General features: G+C 35.9%; 2 protein-coding genes and 4 non-coding genes across 6 annotated transcripts; 1 reads left to right on the forward strand and 5 right to left on the reverse strand.

Moving 5' to 3' along the window:
* The first annotated feature begins 91 nt into the window (after positions 1-91).
* Positions 92-8893, forward strand: LOC137949677 (ubiquitin carboxyl-terminal hydrolase 6-like). Its single transcript, XM_068795807.1, has 18 exons — positions 92-205; positions 1782-1927; positions 2007-2042; positions 2137-2244; positions 2843-2943; positions 3082-3208; positions 3333-3392; positions 3741-3808; positions 4686-4736; positions 4925-5033; positions 5246-5334; positions 5447-5516; positions 5680-5760; positions 5872-5967; positions 7249-7293; positions 7975-8095; positions 8193-8267; positions 8355-8893. Exons 1-18 carry the CDS (start codon positions 196-198, stop codon positions 8408-8410), a joined length of 1449 nt encoding a protein of 482 aa, XP_068651908.1. The 5' UTR covers positions 92-195; the 3' UTR covers positions 8411-8893.
* Positions 8894-9906: 1013 nt separating this feature from the next.
* Positions 9907-14200, reverse strand: LOC137950068 (large ribosomal subunit protein eL28y-like). The gene is made up of 4 exons (XM_068796424.1): positions 14107-14200; positions 13597-13749; positions 13335-13498; positions 9907-10369 (listed from the first exon to the last, which is right to left on the reverse strand). Exons 2-4 carry the CDS (start codon positions 13742-13744, stop codon positions 10247-10249), a joined length of 435 nt encoding a protein of 144 aa, XP_068652525.1. The 5' UTR covers positions 13745-13749; positions 14107-14200; the 3' UTR covers positions 9907-10246.
* Positions 11136-11226, reverse strand: LOC137950934 (small nucleolar RNA R24). The gene has a single exon (XR_011112024.1). It is a non-coding gene; the product is annotated as a small nucleolar RNA R24 (small nucleolar RNA).
* LOC137950932 (small nucleolar RNA R24) lies at positions 11709-11799 on the reverse strand. Its single transcript, XR_011112022.1, has one exon. It is a non-coding gene; the product is annotated as a small nucleolar RNA R24 (small nucleolar RNA).
* On the reverse strand, positions 12281-12371 carry LOC137950935 (small nucleolar RNA R24). Its single transcript, XR_011112025.1, has one exon. It is a non-coding gene; the product is annotated as a small nucleolar RNA R24 (small nucleolar RNA).
* LOC137950933 (small nucleolar RNA R24) lies at positions 12975-13065 on the reverse strand. Its single transcript, XR_011112023.1, has one exon. It is a non-coding gene; the product is annotated as a small nucleolar RNA R24 (small nucleolar RNA).
* Positions 14201-14731: the final 531 nt, after the last annotated feature.

Consider the following 14731-nt stretch of genomic DNA (forward strand, 5'->3'; position numbering starts at 1 on the left):
TCGTCAAATTACAGGAATGCCACTGGCAAACTACCTAATCGACCGTCGACCGTAGTACCAGCTTCCTTGTTTTAACCGAGCCACCACTCGGTTCACTCCCCCTATTTATTCATTCTCAATTTACTCGCTCTGATCAAATCCATCGCTCCTCGTGCTGGCAACTCTCTCACCTGCGTGAAGCGAAGCTGTGATAATATGCCGACAGGTCAGTCATGAGATTACGTATTCTTACGGGCATGCATGCCCCTTTCTATTTTGTTTCGTTTTTAACTCTTTGCTTTCAATGCGTTGATTTATCTTCATGTTTTTCTCCTGCATCGTTGATTTTTCTTTCATGCAACAACTATTTGTAAAAATAGTCATGTACTCTGATGTTATGTTTCTCATCTGAGTTTTTTTTTTTTTTTTTTGTTATTTATTTTTTATTTTGATCGTAAGCTGTTCTGTATATCTGACTGTTGTAGCTGGGAATGTCTAACTTCTATATCTATCAAGAGGAACTATTTATAGACCAGATTAGTATGCTATGGGGAAAAACACAAACTTTCGTGTCTTTCTGTTGTTCTTATTGAAAGTTGATTTATTTTTTTTAATTATTTGTTGATGGACCATTCCATATGATAATCTATTACTTACTTACTATTTGAAAATATAGCAAATTCTAAATACTTGTATGTACGACAAGAAAGTATATGGGGATCCATAGGAACTTCTAAGTAACCGTCTCCACAACAGGTACGTATGGGCGGATCTGTGTAGAAACTGTTATGGATTATCAACGAACATTCATTCTATGCTACGTAGAGTTGCCCATGAGATACATATTCCTTTTACTTCTCTTCCAGCTGAGTCCTTCAACTTTCAATTCATAAGATATTTGGCTTGATATTTTATAAGCAAGGATAAAATAATTAACCATGAATGTCTGTACCATGCAATTTTGATTTAACATGTTTTTCATAATTAATTGTCTCTTAGTGGCTATCTACGATAATTCTATTAGTATTTGATTCCATCTGTGGGTCATGTGGGTCATTAATTTCTCTCAATGACTCTGTTAGTGCACAAGGACAGTTGGTAGGGAATGTGAATTCAGTAGGAAAAAGTGCTTAAAATATGTCAGTGCCCATGAAACGTTTGGTTGCAATTCCCCTTACCTATGAAAAGTGAAACTGCCCCGTTCATGAATACAAAGAGAGAAAGTGGAATTAAAGGATGGAATTTCACTTTCCCTGGAGAATGTTTGAATGAGATGCTGTAGGCTGATGTCATCCTCCATCTCAACCATAGATTTAAAACATGAAGTTAATTGCCCCCGTATTCTCTTTTACACTTTTTTTTTATCACACATTAACTAATAAAAACACATTCTCTGGGAATTGAATGATCATGGAATGAACATTTGGCTCTCTTTCCCTAGGTGATTTTGCTTTCTCTGCCAACTAGCCTTCTCTAGAAGTTAAATGTTTATCATTGTTAGAAGTGGTTGATCTATATATCTCATCTCTTGTGAAATGTGCAAGCATCTGGAAATTGTTTTTTAAGGATAAAATCTACGAATGCTACTTTGATTTGATTAGTGGGAAAAATTATATTAAGAGCAAACAAAGAGGGCCTTGGATAAAAGGAAATTCCCTCACTCTAAAGGAAAAGGAAAACACATCTGGAAATAGAACAATGCAGGTGGCAAACAAAGCTTGTTGTTGTTCTACTTGATAAGTTGATAGGCTCATCTGTCCGGGTATCATATATCTTATTCCACCTTTGTGAATATTATGCAGTAAGTGTGAAATGGCAAAAGGAGCTGTTTCCAGCCGTGGAAATTGACACAAGTCAGCCTCCTTTTGTTTTCAAGTGTCAGTTGTATGATCTAACTGGAGTGCCCCCTGAAAGACAAAAGATTATGGTCAAAGGTGGTTTGTTGAAGGTATTGGACGAGTGTATTTAGCATGTGAATAAAGATTACTTCATTTATTTTTCCTGACTCTGTTATTTGGTCCATGTAGGATGATGCAGACTGGTCTACGATAGGAGTGAAAGAGGTGGATAATTCATCATTTGGATATTTGTGACTTCCAATTTCTGTTTCCCTTGCCTGTGATTTTTGTTTACCATAAGGTCATCTCAAATGTCTAGGGTCAAAAATTGATGATGATGGGAACTGCAGATGAAATTGTTAAAGCTCCTGAGAAAGACCCTGTCTTCATGGAGGACCTGCCAGAAGAGGAACAAGCTGTGGCTGTGGTGAGCTCTTTGTTTCCATATGACCTGGATCGAAGTTTCAGGCTGGAATACCTTTGAATTCATATCTGTGACTTAGCAGCTACTGCCTCTGTCTGTTTTGGTCCCTTTAAGATGTTTATATTAGTATTGGTCCATGCCTATGCTATTTAAGGATGCTTGTTTGGGGTTCAGCTTCATAATCTTGGGCGTTGTAGAAACTAACAATGACAAAACAACTGTTTAAACTTATGTGTATCAAAGTTCCTTAGGCTGCCTTTGGCCATGCATACTGCCTAAGTTGGTTACGTATAAGCTTACCGTTTCACCCCTTCAGGGTGGAAAGGGATTTCAAAAGTGAGGGAGCATTAGTCTCCAAACAATTGACACAGAAAAACATAATTTGTATCAAAAAAATTAAACTCCAGCTTGTGAGGAAAGGCATCATTCTTTGCTGACTGCTTGTTTTGGCAAGTACAAGAGAAGACATTCTTGTCATTATAAAGATTATAAATTTCTATCATTTTTACATGGATCACATTTTTTATCCAATCCTTTTTTAGACTAAGCTTAGAGTAAAAGATATTCTTGTCATCATAAAGCTTATAAATTTTGTTGCCAGGGTCACTCTGCTGGTTTATTTAATCTCGGTAATACTTGCTACATGAATTCTACTCTCCAGTGCTTGCATTCTGTTCCAGAGTTGAAGTCAGCTTTACTGAAGTATATTCTATCCCATTTCTTTTATCTGGCATTATCTTTTGACTGTTATGGTCCAATGTATCAAAATGTGGTCACTTTTTTATTTTATTTTTTGATAAAGATGATCACCTTTTTTATGCCACGTATTCTTAAAATCAGCTATACCTATTCTGGAAGGAGTGCTGAATTAGATCAATCCTCACATCTCTTGACTGTTGCCACACGGGATTTATTTAATGAGCTTGATCGAAATGTAAAGCCTGTTGCACCAATGCATTTTTGGATGGTTAGTTCTTCTTCAAATCTTTTACATTAATTTTCCACATTATGCAGTCATTATATTCTATCTGGCATTCTTTGTGTTTATGCTGCTGTAAGTGTTTGTCTCATGGTTCCACTCTTTTGTGCAGGTATTGCGGAAGAAGTATCCCCAGTTTGGCCAGCAGCATAATGGGGCTTTTATGCAACAGGTCTATTTGTTTTTGGTCTTCTTTTTTATCTATTAGTGTACCTTTTCCCCCCTCACAGCAAGCAATCTCAGCTGCACTATTCAAATGAGAAAAAAAAAGGTTGGCTTATGTGCCCTTGGCTCAACACCAATTTGGAGGGGTTTATGTGCAGTCTTGAGCTCAAGTCTCATGTTTTTTTTTTTTTTTTTTTTTTTTTTTGGGGTGGTGGTGGTAGTGGTTGAGAGAGAGAGAGAGGGGGGGAAGGGGGGATGTGTTGATCACCAGCATAAAAAATGTTCAAAAAGGAGCAGGGTAATTTCTGTGGTTTCTGCTAGTACTTACTATAGATTTATTTTTTTAAATTGACAGGATGCGGAAGAATGTTGGACACAACTTTTGTATACACTATCCCAGTCCCTAAAGTCACCAGAATCAAGGTAATTCGCTTTTGCTCATCACAGGCTTTGGTTCTGGCATATAAAATTCATTATTCTTATCTCAGTAATCAGAGCCCTGTCTTAGCTAAATGCTGGCTCTAGTGAATCAATATTTCTCTGCGTGCTCCATATTTTAATTGTCTACTACTTCCACAGCTAAGTGGCCCTTCTTTATGATTTTTTTCCCTATCACAACTACTCGTCTATTGCAAAATTCTGCCTTCCTCTATATCTTGACAATTAAAATCAAGAAAAATCTTCTCCCTTGTGGACTATACTTGAATATTGCTGAACTGTACTAAAATGAGATCTGTCATTTTTTTATATGGGTATCATTCCTAGATGTTATTTCACATTTTTTTATTTTGAAATTTATTTGAATTTATTTTAAATGGTGCCTATCTACAAGAAAATTCTCCTCTCTACTACCTTTATCCACTATCACTTGTGCTTCCTCAGTGCTCAGTTCTTCAATGCATGAAGCATGACTGGTCTAATGGCTGTGGTGTAGAATAAGAAATTGAAAATGCATCTTGAAAATCGCTAATGTTACTGGTTTGTCACACACAAAAACATCAGGGTATTTGATTTTTGAACTAGCATTTTGGGTTGTCTATACCAGTCCGCACATACAGGCACTGAATAAGTGAAATAAAAGTAGTTGCAGTTTGTTCACTCAGGTGTAATTTTTATTCTTTAAGGTTTTAATAACTTATTAATTGCAAAGAATAAATATACTTGTTAAAAAAAGAATAAATGAGATAGTCACATCCAACATGTTGATGGCCAGAGCTCACTATGGTTTTCCCTGTTGTTTTGATATGAAATCTCTGCAAGCTTTTCAGATAACCAATGGCCAACTTTTGAATTTGTGCAGGGAAGGTGCTGATGCCATGAAGTCTCTCTTCGGAATCGAACTTGTCAGCAGGTTTTTTCATCAAACTTGTTACTTGATATTATCAGGCAATGCTTAATGCCTTTTAAATTGGCCGAAAAAAAGTATGCTGAATGTTGAGAGAATTAGCCCAAAGTATGCTGAGAGTTGAGAGATACAGAATGCAGCTTTATAGTTCTGTATTCTATGCTTGCTATTGCTAATAAGAGTTTGTTTGCCAGGATGCATTGTGCAGAAAGTGGTGAGGAAAGCTCAGAGACAGAATCAGTTTACTCTCTCAAATGCCATATATCACACGACGTCAATCATTTACATGAAGGCCTAAAACATGTATGTGCTGTTTTGAGAAAAATAAGCTGTCTAGTGACAACTCATTTAGACCTGATATGTTAGATTCACCTTTTTTTCCTTTTCAAGATAGACATATGGGCCTCTCATTCTAACTTGTTTTGGCTAAGTTCTTTATTTGATTCATCAAACAAAAGGGAAGGTTCAAATGTAATCTCATCCCATCACTTATGTATTCTGATGTATCTATGCAGGGACTAAGATCAGAACTAGAGAAGGTGTCTCCTTCTTTGGCCCGTAGTGCAGTTTATTTGAAGGAGTCACGTATCAGTTCCTTACCCAGGCAAGTACAATAGCGCTGTGTTTGCAATATGAGTGTTCTCTTTTCACTGTTCATTTTGGATTTGTCTTTTCCCTCATATACCTTAAGTTTTCATTTTACCATTTTTTTGCAGGTATTTGACCGTTCAATTTGTTCGCTTCTTTTGGAAAAGGGAGTCAAATCAAAAGGCAAAAATTCTGCGGGTAAGATAGTTCATTCAGATTTGAAAGCAGTGATTTTCTCATGAGAATGTCCCATTAATTACCTGTGATCATACTACCTAATATTCTTAAGATATTATTGTGTTAAACATTTCATGGAATAACACATGCTAAAATCTTTTTTTCATTTATTTTTTAATTCCAGAAAGTAGATTATCCTTTGGAGTTGGATGTTTATGATTTTTGTTCAGATGAACTTCGAGAAAAATTGCAGGCTCCTCGCAAGGTACTGCAACTTTATTGAATGAACTTACTGTATTTTAACAATACCATCTTTGACAGAAAATAATGTCTTTCTGGAACTTTATTCTATTGGTTTCTGTGACCTTCCAAACAGGCCCTAAGAGATGAAGAAAATGCCAAGCTTGGGTTAAAAGTCGGTGATAAAAATAATGCTTCTGAGGAAAGCAATGTGAACTTGCTAGAACCTGAGGTACAGAAAGTTATCCATCTAAACTCATCTTCTGCTACATGCACATGTTCTGTATTAGTTGCATTTAGAGAGAATATTAGCTGTCTGGATGATTTTATCCAACAAAATTGCACAGATGGGAGAAAAAAAGTAAATAGTCAACTATAGATGTGTTTCCTGTTCATGAAAATTGGAAACAAATAAGTGTAGAATCACTGTTAGCCCTTGTTATTGCATGTATTGATGAAACTGTCAACATCGACCATGTTTATTTCTTATGCAAATAAACCTTTCTATTGAAAGAAGGTTAGCAGGTGTAGAGTCGTTCACAGTGAAAAGCTTTTCATAAGAGGAATTTTTGGCTGCTATTTGATCTTTGCCGTATGAGGTTGTTTGGCTTGCTTAATTGTATTTGTGGTCCTTAACAAAGTCTAATGTGGGGCAGAGGAATCTAGCTGAAGAGAGAATCATGTTATGCTAAGCCTGCGAGTTTACTCAACTGGTGGGTTGTCTTGGCAAACAAAATATTCTTGACCAAGTCAGAATCTCATGTATCATATGAGAACAAAAAAATGGCTTAATGGTTGAACTCGTTTCTTTGTTACACTTACATTTTCTTACTCCAACAATCTCAACAGCATTAAAGTAATTCCAGGTGACTTTGTCTATGATCCACCCCTCTACGCTAAAAAAGGGCACCTGTAAACTCTCTTATAGTATTACAAAAATTAAGATTTGGAAGAAGGAAGGGGAGAAAATTGAGAGAAAAAGAGGAAGGGGAAGAAGATTTCTCTAAAGAGCCCGGAGAGGCTTCGTTGGGAATCATGCACGAATTCCCAAATTCTCTTAAATAACTGTCTTGGGGTTATAATTATAGAAATGCTCCTATACACTTAATAAACTTTAATCTCCATATATCTTCCTAACTATACATCCTATGTACATGAAAATTTAGCCACTGACATAATTTAACATGAAGAATAGGGTTACATAAAGAAAATTAACCACAGAGGTGGTTAAATGACCAAAATACCCTTGAATATATTTTCTAACTAGTACAAAAGGATGGACAAAATATTAAAGGGCTATTCAGAAGAAAAAAAAAAAGCAATGAATGAAAGAAAGGAAGGAAATTTTGGTTCTTATCTAAAAACAGATCCCAAGGATAAGAATTTCTTTGTGTCTGTGTAGAGAAACACTGTGATGGCTTATTGCATTCTGTCTTATAAATTAGGTAGTATTTCAGTACTGGAACATTTAGTGATATTTTACTGATGTGGTTTTGTTGCTTTATTCCTAAAGGGATCTTCGAAAGAAAATGCCGTACCATCAACCCTTGATACTGAAGCAGCTGAAGTGATCTTCTTAATCTATTGATAGTCCATTATTTACTCTTTCATTTTCTTCTCAACCGTCAAAGGAGTAAACCAACATACTGGTGTTTGGTCAGGAAGAGATTGGTTAGCAAGAGGATGATTGTGCTTCTAATTCCAATTACAATCAGAACCATGCAAACAGTATTCTTCATCTCTCAATAGTGGGACCACAAACACATACCGGTTGTGCTAGTGACTTGAAAGCAGTGGGAATATCCCATTTTATGCTATGTCATATTATTGCTAGAACTTTGATATGGAATAAACTGATTGGATATCTATCCATCTATCATACTAGATAGTTGATCTGGGGGCATGATATATTTCTTTTTAGTTTAGGAAGTCCAAAAGCAAGAAATGTAGATGCGTCTATCCTGAAGAAGTTAAGAGTAGAAATTCACTGGGTAGCTAATTCTTCAGTCTTTCTGTACATGTGTGAAGTACTCCTCAGACTTCCCTTAAAAGAAAAGAAAAGGTTGAAGAATGAAGGGAGGTTTTGCTTGTCACCTGTTGTACATTCACAGTTCATATCATTTGTCCTGTCAACTGTAAAGTATATACTTAACATTTTTTTCAAAAGAAATCTAATGACTTTATGAGCTGTTTAGCGGTGCATTATCTGGAAGAACTTTCACTTATTTTTATTTTATATGCAGCATCGTCTGGAAAACAGCCACACCTAACTGGAATTTATGACTTAGTTGCTGTACTGACCCACAAGGGTCGAAGTGCTGACTCTGGACATTATGTCGGCTGGGTAAAACAAGAAAATGGTCAGTTACTTGGACCCGTATAAATCCTTTACCTACTATTTCATTCTACTATTTTTTCGGTTTCTTCTGGGGGCACTAAGTGGGGCTATTGTTACAGGGAAGTGGATTGAGTTTGACGATGACCATCCCATTCCCCAAAGGGAAGAGGACATAACAAAGCTATCGGGAGGAGGTATGCTTCCATTTTTGTTTTAAACATAATTTGGTTTTGAAGGTAGTGTATCTGGATCTGTTAACATATCAACGTATTTTATTGTAGGTGATTGGCATATGGCCTACATTTGCATGTATAAGGCTCGTGTGGTTCCCGTCTAAAGAAGGCAGAGGTTTGCTGTCTCATCTGTGTCAGAAAATCTAGTTTGGTACTGGCTTTTGGAAGGAACTGTGTGGTCTTCTATATTTGGTTTTAGTTTATACGAAGGGGGTGCCCCTGTCGATTGTACTATAATTTAGAGGGTTGCTCTATTTAGCAGCCTATACAACATTTAGCTATTTCATTCATGATCTTAAAGGGGATCTTGTTCATTCCCCAGCCAAATGAGAGAAGAGAAATGAATGCTGCTGATTCTGTTCTTCTTAGTAGGATATGGTGTAGAACTACAAGTCCATATGCAACTGCTCCCAAGAAAGGGTGTGGGCGTAAAATTCCTGAAAACCATTTGAGAATCCGGTAAGAGTGAATTGTCTATTATACTGTAAACTACTATTTATTTGGTGCATTTTTTTGGGTGAAGAGAGCTTTGCTTGGTTACCCAGGAGCTTCTAACGTGAGATTGAAATGTGGAACTCCTACCTTTCTGAAACGTACAAGAATTCTACTTTGTATTGGAACTGATTGTCATTTCGTACATTGGCGAACTTCTGCACTGCTTCTTGCCAGAGTTCAGAGTCAAAAAGAAATTCAATGAACTGTTCAATAATAATTGGGTTAAACTAAAGGTATCTGCGATACACGCATTGTGAAGATTCCACAAGGACCTCTTTCGGCTGACAAAGGCATGGAGCCCAAATCTTGAGTTCAGATTTGAGAAACGGGCAACGCTCCGAGGGTCTTGTTGGAGATTTCTGATTAATTAGCGTTTCAAGGTACACTTTCCAAACTTTGGGCTTCTTCTGCAGGGTTACTATGGCAAAGGTAATGTGAAAGAACCCAGATTGAGGGTGAGTGAGAGATAGGCAAATGCTGAAAGAAGAGGTGACTAGGCTCTGATTGAACTAAAACAAAGTTGCCCACCACTTGGATTGGTATCAATATCATAAGAAATTTGAGAAAGTATAGCGCATGGGAAAGTGAGAGAGAGGGTTCAAACGAGGAGGTCACAACTCACATGTGAAATCCGACCTGGTCAACAGGTATTGACAAAAACCTAACTGGCTAAGCCTAGTAAGCTCGTTCACCTATTTAACTGGCAAATTCAACCTGTAACATTCACTTAGCTGCATCTCGCAAGGTCAAACAACTCTTTTAATTCATTAACTATCTTTAATGCTCAAAAGTGTGCTTAGCTTCTTAATGTTCAGAAGAAACTCACGTCTTCGGCGAAGGTACCAAACAATGCTTCTCTAAAAAGAAGAGTTTTCTTTTATGACTAGAAGATAATAAATATTCATTAAAAAATATACCATATGATTTTATAAGATTTAGTAAAAAGAAAATTATTTTTTTGCTTGTGATGCACCTAATTCAACAATGTAATAACTTACCCAATCATTATTTTTAGCCTTTATTATATTTTATTTTATTATAATTTTAATATTAAAATATATTTTCATATTCATCTGTAAACTTTAATTTATAGAACCAAACATAATAGTGTAAAAGAACAATATATATTTATTTACATAGAAAAACATATTGGGTTCAGTAACTTTTCCTATTCCAAGTTTCCCATAAACATGAATTCATACAACTATCAATCATAGGGGCACAGAACCATTTCATGGTTCAAATCAACACTGTCGTACCAAAATGACTGGAAAATCCACCCAATGGACTGCTAAGAACATCTAGTTATCCCAAGAGAAAAAAGAAATACGAAAATAGTATCACATTCATTACGGATATGATCATTAAAAGATAGAGAGGAAAATTCCTATTTAACTAAAGCTACCTACAAACCGGACACAATTTATACTTTTTAGCATCACTTCCTAACGGCTTTGCCTATTCCTCTTCTTGAGGCCCGATTTTGTAACTTTGAGAATCCGGTGCACTGCACTCAGCCTTGCAAGGGCCGCCGGCTTCAGATCAGGTCTGTAGTAGTTATCAGCAACCTGAATGCAAACAACAGAATTAGGTTATTAAGTCCCCATAGCTTGGTAAACTAATTTAAATTTGATGCAACTTCACTAACTGCCCATATCCAACGTATAAGAGCAAATTTCACGAGTTTTAAAAGTTTCATATTCCAGATCAATATAACTATCACTATTACTTTCTCCATCATCTCCAATTGCCTTCATCGTTTTATTTTTACTATTTTCTCTCTTGACAATCAAGAATTCAAAGTCCCTAATTCAAAATATGGTTGCAATAACAATTGCATGACAAAAAATATGCCTTTGCAAGCTAGTGATGAACAGACTATTGCCTAGTTTTTCAGTCAGTAACACTGTATTTATACATCAGACTATGTTGTGCTTCACAACGCACAAAACTTCAGGGAAATTGAAAGGAAGAGAATGAAACAAGTGAACATGAGCTTTAAAAAAAATAGAGGAAGCAAAAGAGGATGTCTACAAGGGAAGGAAAAAAAAGAATGGGAATTATAATGAACATTTGCAAAGGTTATTTGCCCCTTTATATACAAAATATAGTCTATTAATAAATTGAAATGAAATCATACTTCAATTACTCTATGAATGAAAACATGTGAAACCTTTAAAAAGTAGAAATCAGAAGCACCAGCAAGTAAACAATATATTTAATAAAATAAAAGAAGGTTAAGTAGCTCTAACTTGAGCTCATTTGACCCACAAAATGTCAGACATAAATTGCATTGAAATCAAACAAAAGACATAAAATCCTCTTGATTATGCAAATGCTCAGAAGCCAAGCGTAACAAAGGTATTTCACTGAAGACCCATTTTACAATGATGCTTCTTACATGTTAGCTGCTCATCATTGCACAACAACTTTTATAGAAAAATAGAAAAGAACACCGATAAACTCATCTGGATAATAGCATTCAAAACAGTGATAGTAGCTTAGCAACAATTACCAACAAACCCAGTATCAAGAAAGACAATAAATAAGACAGCATATTGAAGACACCAACAGGTTTCCTCAAACCCACTCTATTTTAATTTGCATCTGTTAATCATAGCAATACAAGTTCAATGTAACCCACACAATAATCTAAACAAGACATGAATATCATCCTTTCACTAGCAGAGCTATCATAGAGCAAACAAAATAATCTCATTATGTTTATGCACTGTAGTTTACATAAACTCAGTTTATTAAACACGATTATGTATTCATTCCAATGAAACTACTCAAACCACTACAATACAAGTGAAGACAACTAGACACTACAGTAGGGCAAAAAAAGTTATAATATATGAAGATGAAAGAAAAAATCGATCCAAATATGAATGCCGTCACATGGCAAATGCTCAGAAGCCAAGCGTAACAAAGGTATTTCACTGAAGACCCATTTTACAATGGTGCTTCTTACATGTTAGCTGCTCATCATTGCACAAGACTTTTATAGAAAAATAGAAAAGAACACTGATAAACTCATCTGGATAATAGCATTCAAAACAGTGATAGTAGCTTAGCACCAATTACCAACAACCCAGTATAAGGAAAGACAACAAATAAGACAGCATATTGAAGACAACAACAGGTTTCCTCAAACCCGCTCTATTTTAATTCGCATCTGTTAATCACAGCAATACAAGTTCCATGTAACCCACACAATAATCTAGACAAGACATCAATATCATCCTTTTACCAGCAGAGCTATCATAAAGCAAACAGAATAATCACATTCTGTTTATGCACAGTAGTTCCATAAACTCAATTTATTAAACATGATTATATATTCATTCCAATGAAACTGTCCAAACCACTACAACACAAGCGAGGACAACTAGACACTACAGTAGGGCACAAAAAAAGTTACAATATATGAAGATGAAAGAAAAAATTGACCAAAATATGAATTCCGTTGCATGGCAAATGCTCAGAAGCCAAGCGTAACATAGGTATTTCACTGAAGACCCATTTTACAATAGTGCTTCTTACATGTTAGCTGCTCATCATTGCACACGGACTTTTATAGAAAAATAGAAAAGAACACTGATAAACTCATCTGGATAATAGTATTCAAAACAGTGATACTAGCTTAGCAACAATTACCAACAACACAGTATAAAGAAAGACAACAAATAAGACAGCATATTGAAGACAACAACAGGTTCCTTCAAACCCACTCTATTTTAATTTGCATCTGTTAATCACAACAATACAAGTTTCATGTAACCCGGACAATAATCTAAACAAGACATCAATATCATCCTTTCACCAGTAGAGCTACCATAGAACAAACAACATAATTTGCATCTGTTAATCACAACAATACAAGTTTCATGTAACCCGGACAATAATCTAAACAAGACATCAATATCATCCTTTCACCAGTAGAGCTACCATAGAACAAACAACATAATCTCATTATGTTTATGCACTGTAGTTAACATAAACTCAGTTTATTAAACACGATTATGTATTCATTCCAGTGAAACGAATGAAACTACTCAAACCACTACAATACAAGTGAGGACAACTAGACACTACAGTAGGGCAAAATAAGTTACAATATATGAAGATGAAAGAAAAAATCGATCCAAATATGAATTCCGTTGCATGGCAAATGCTCAGAAGCCAAGCGTAACAAAGGTATTTCACTGAAGACCCATTTTACAATGGTGCTTCTTACATGTTAGCTGCTCATCATTGCACACAGACTTTTCTAGAAAAATAGAAAAGAACACCGATAAACTCATCTGGATAATAGCATTCAAAACAGTGATAGTAGCTTAGCAGCAATTACCAACAACCTAGTATAAGGAAAGACAACAAATAAGACAACAACAGGTTTCCTGATTGTTACAATATATGAAGATGAAAGAAAAAATCGACCCAAATATGAATTTTATCGTGGGTCTCAAAACGAATAAAAGAAAAGGATGGAGAAGATGAAACAAAATGCTCACAAATATTTAGATTTACCTGATTAATAACAGCCCTTGCCATGCGACGGAATTCCTTCTTCATTACAGATTTGTGGAAAAGGTTCGCAGGCTGGTTCTGCTTCTTTGTCTTGGTAGTTGCAAGCACAACAGAAAGATCTTTTCCATCCGGCTGAATAGAAACGGTCTTCTTGTTTGCCAAGCCTAACATTTTTTTTTTTTTGGCAAAGAAAAGATATTACCATTACTTCAGAAAAACAAGAACAACAGTTAAAAAAAAAACTATGTTTCCAAGGACATACCAGAATGCTTGTAGGAATTCAAGTTGTAGAGATTGTTCTTCTCCTTGCTGAACTGTACCATCTGGCTGCCATTCCCGAATTCCTTCACAAGGAAGGAATTATTTTTCTTCACAATCTCCCATATAAGATCACCGGGGACAGAAGTCATTGTACCTTTAGGAAGTAAACGTAGATTCAGAAAATATAAAAGTATAACAACACCGAGGAAAACAACTCCTAGAAGAAATGCGACGAAAATCTCACGATCCTGATCCAAAATAAAAAATCACGAGCCATTACAGGTCAAAGAGAACTCAACACAGAGTACTATTACGTATAACAAGGACACGGGAAAAAGTTACGAAGCTGAAGAAACACCAAAAAGCACTAATCACGTTGATTAGCCTTTACATGAAAGAAATGAGAAGCCGAGATCACGGGATGAAACTAGAGCGTGCAGCAAACCGACCAATTCCAGAAGAACACATCCTGGAAACGAATGTGAAGACTCGACAAGCAGAAAAAACTTACCGAAGTGCAACGCTGCCTGAGCCTCCGAAAGCCCTCTTCGGCTTCCTCCCGAGAAGAAAATAGCGAAGAACAGGAAGGTTTTATAATAGTAAGAATCCTCAGCAAACCCTATCAGATGCAATGACTTAAATGCTCCTCTTCTTTTATCTTATTGACGTTATAGGGGTGGTACTTACATATCAGATCGGGTTTCTTGAAACCCAACGGACCTGGTCCAAAACTTGAACTTAAATCAACTTATCACTATCCTTAGAACCCAATCCCTGTAAAGATTATAATTTTAATATTTATTTTATTATTAAATAATAAAAAACAATGGAAATTTCCGCCTGTAAACACTTCCAACCTGATTATTAGTTGGCTTGAACCAGATAATTTTAACACAAAATGAATAACTTTTAAATTGAACCCTTGGGGATCTTAGTTTGGGCATTTGATCTGGCCTTCCACCCTTTATTAAACCCAAGCCAGATTAATTAAGAAGGAAATGGAGGTGGCACCCTTCTCTCTCCCATTCTCTTAGGCCTTACAGCTACAGAGAGGTTGGAGGGGAAGGTTGCCTCCTCCCCCTATTGTCATTTTTAAATGCGTTTGATAACACTAACAATGGGCCAATTGACAATAA

Source organism: Aristolochia californica, unplaced genomic scaffold (assembly GCF_029961685.1).
Source record: "Aristolochia californica isolate CCGP_79_NKW_82.1479 unplaced genomic scaffold, dmAriCali1.0.hap1 SCAF_14, whole genome shotgun sequence".
In the NCBI taxonomy this organism is placed as follows: Eukaryota; Viridiplantae; Streptophyta; class Magnoliopsida; order Piperales; family Aristolochiaceae; genus Aristolochia; species Aristolochia californica.

Bases quoted from the DNA above. Each gene is read 5' to 3' on its own strand.
- LOC137950068 (XM_068796424.1), bottom strand. From the start codon at position 13,744: ATGACTTCTGTCCCCGGTGATCTTATATGGGAGATTGTGAAGAAAAAT. The intron at 13,499-13,596 runs GTATGTCCTTGG...AAAAAATGTTAG, and splicing joins GAATTCCTACAAGCATTCTG to GCTTGGCAAACAAGAAGACC. The intron at 10,370-13,334 runs GTAAATCTAAAT...GTTTGCATTCAG, and splicing joins CAAGGGCTGTTATTAATCAG to GTTGCTGATAACTACTACAG.
- LOC137949677 (XM_068795807.1), top strand. The intron at 2,245-2,842 runs GTGAGCTCTTTG...TTTTGTTGCCAG, and splicing joins AGGAACAAGCTGTGGCTGTG to GGTCACTCTGCTGGTTTATT. The intron at 7,294-7,974 runs GCAGCTGAAGTG...TTTATTTTATAT, and splicing joins CATCAACCCTTGATACTGAA to GCAGCATCGTCTGGAAAACA.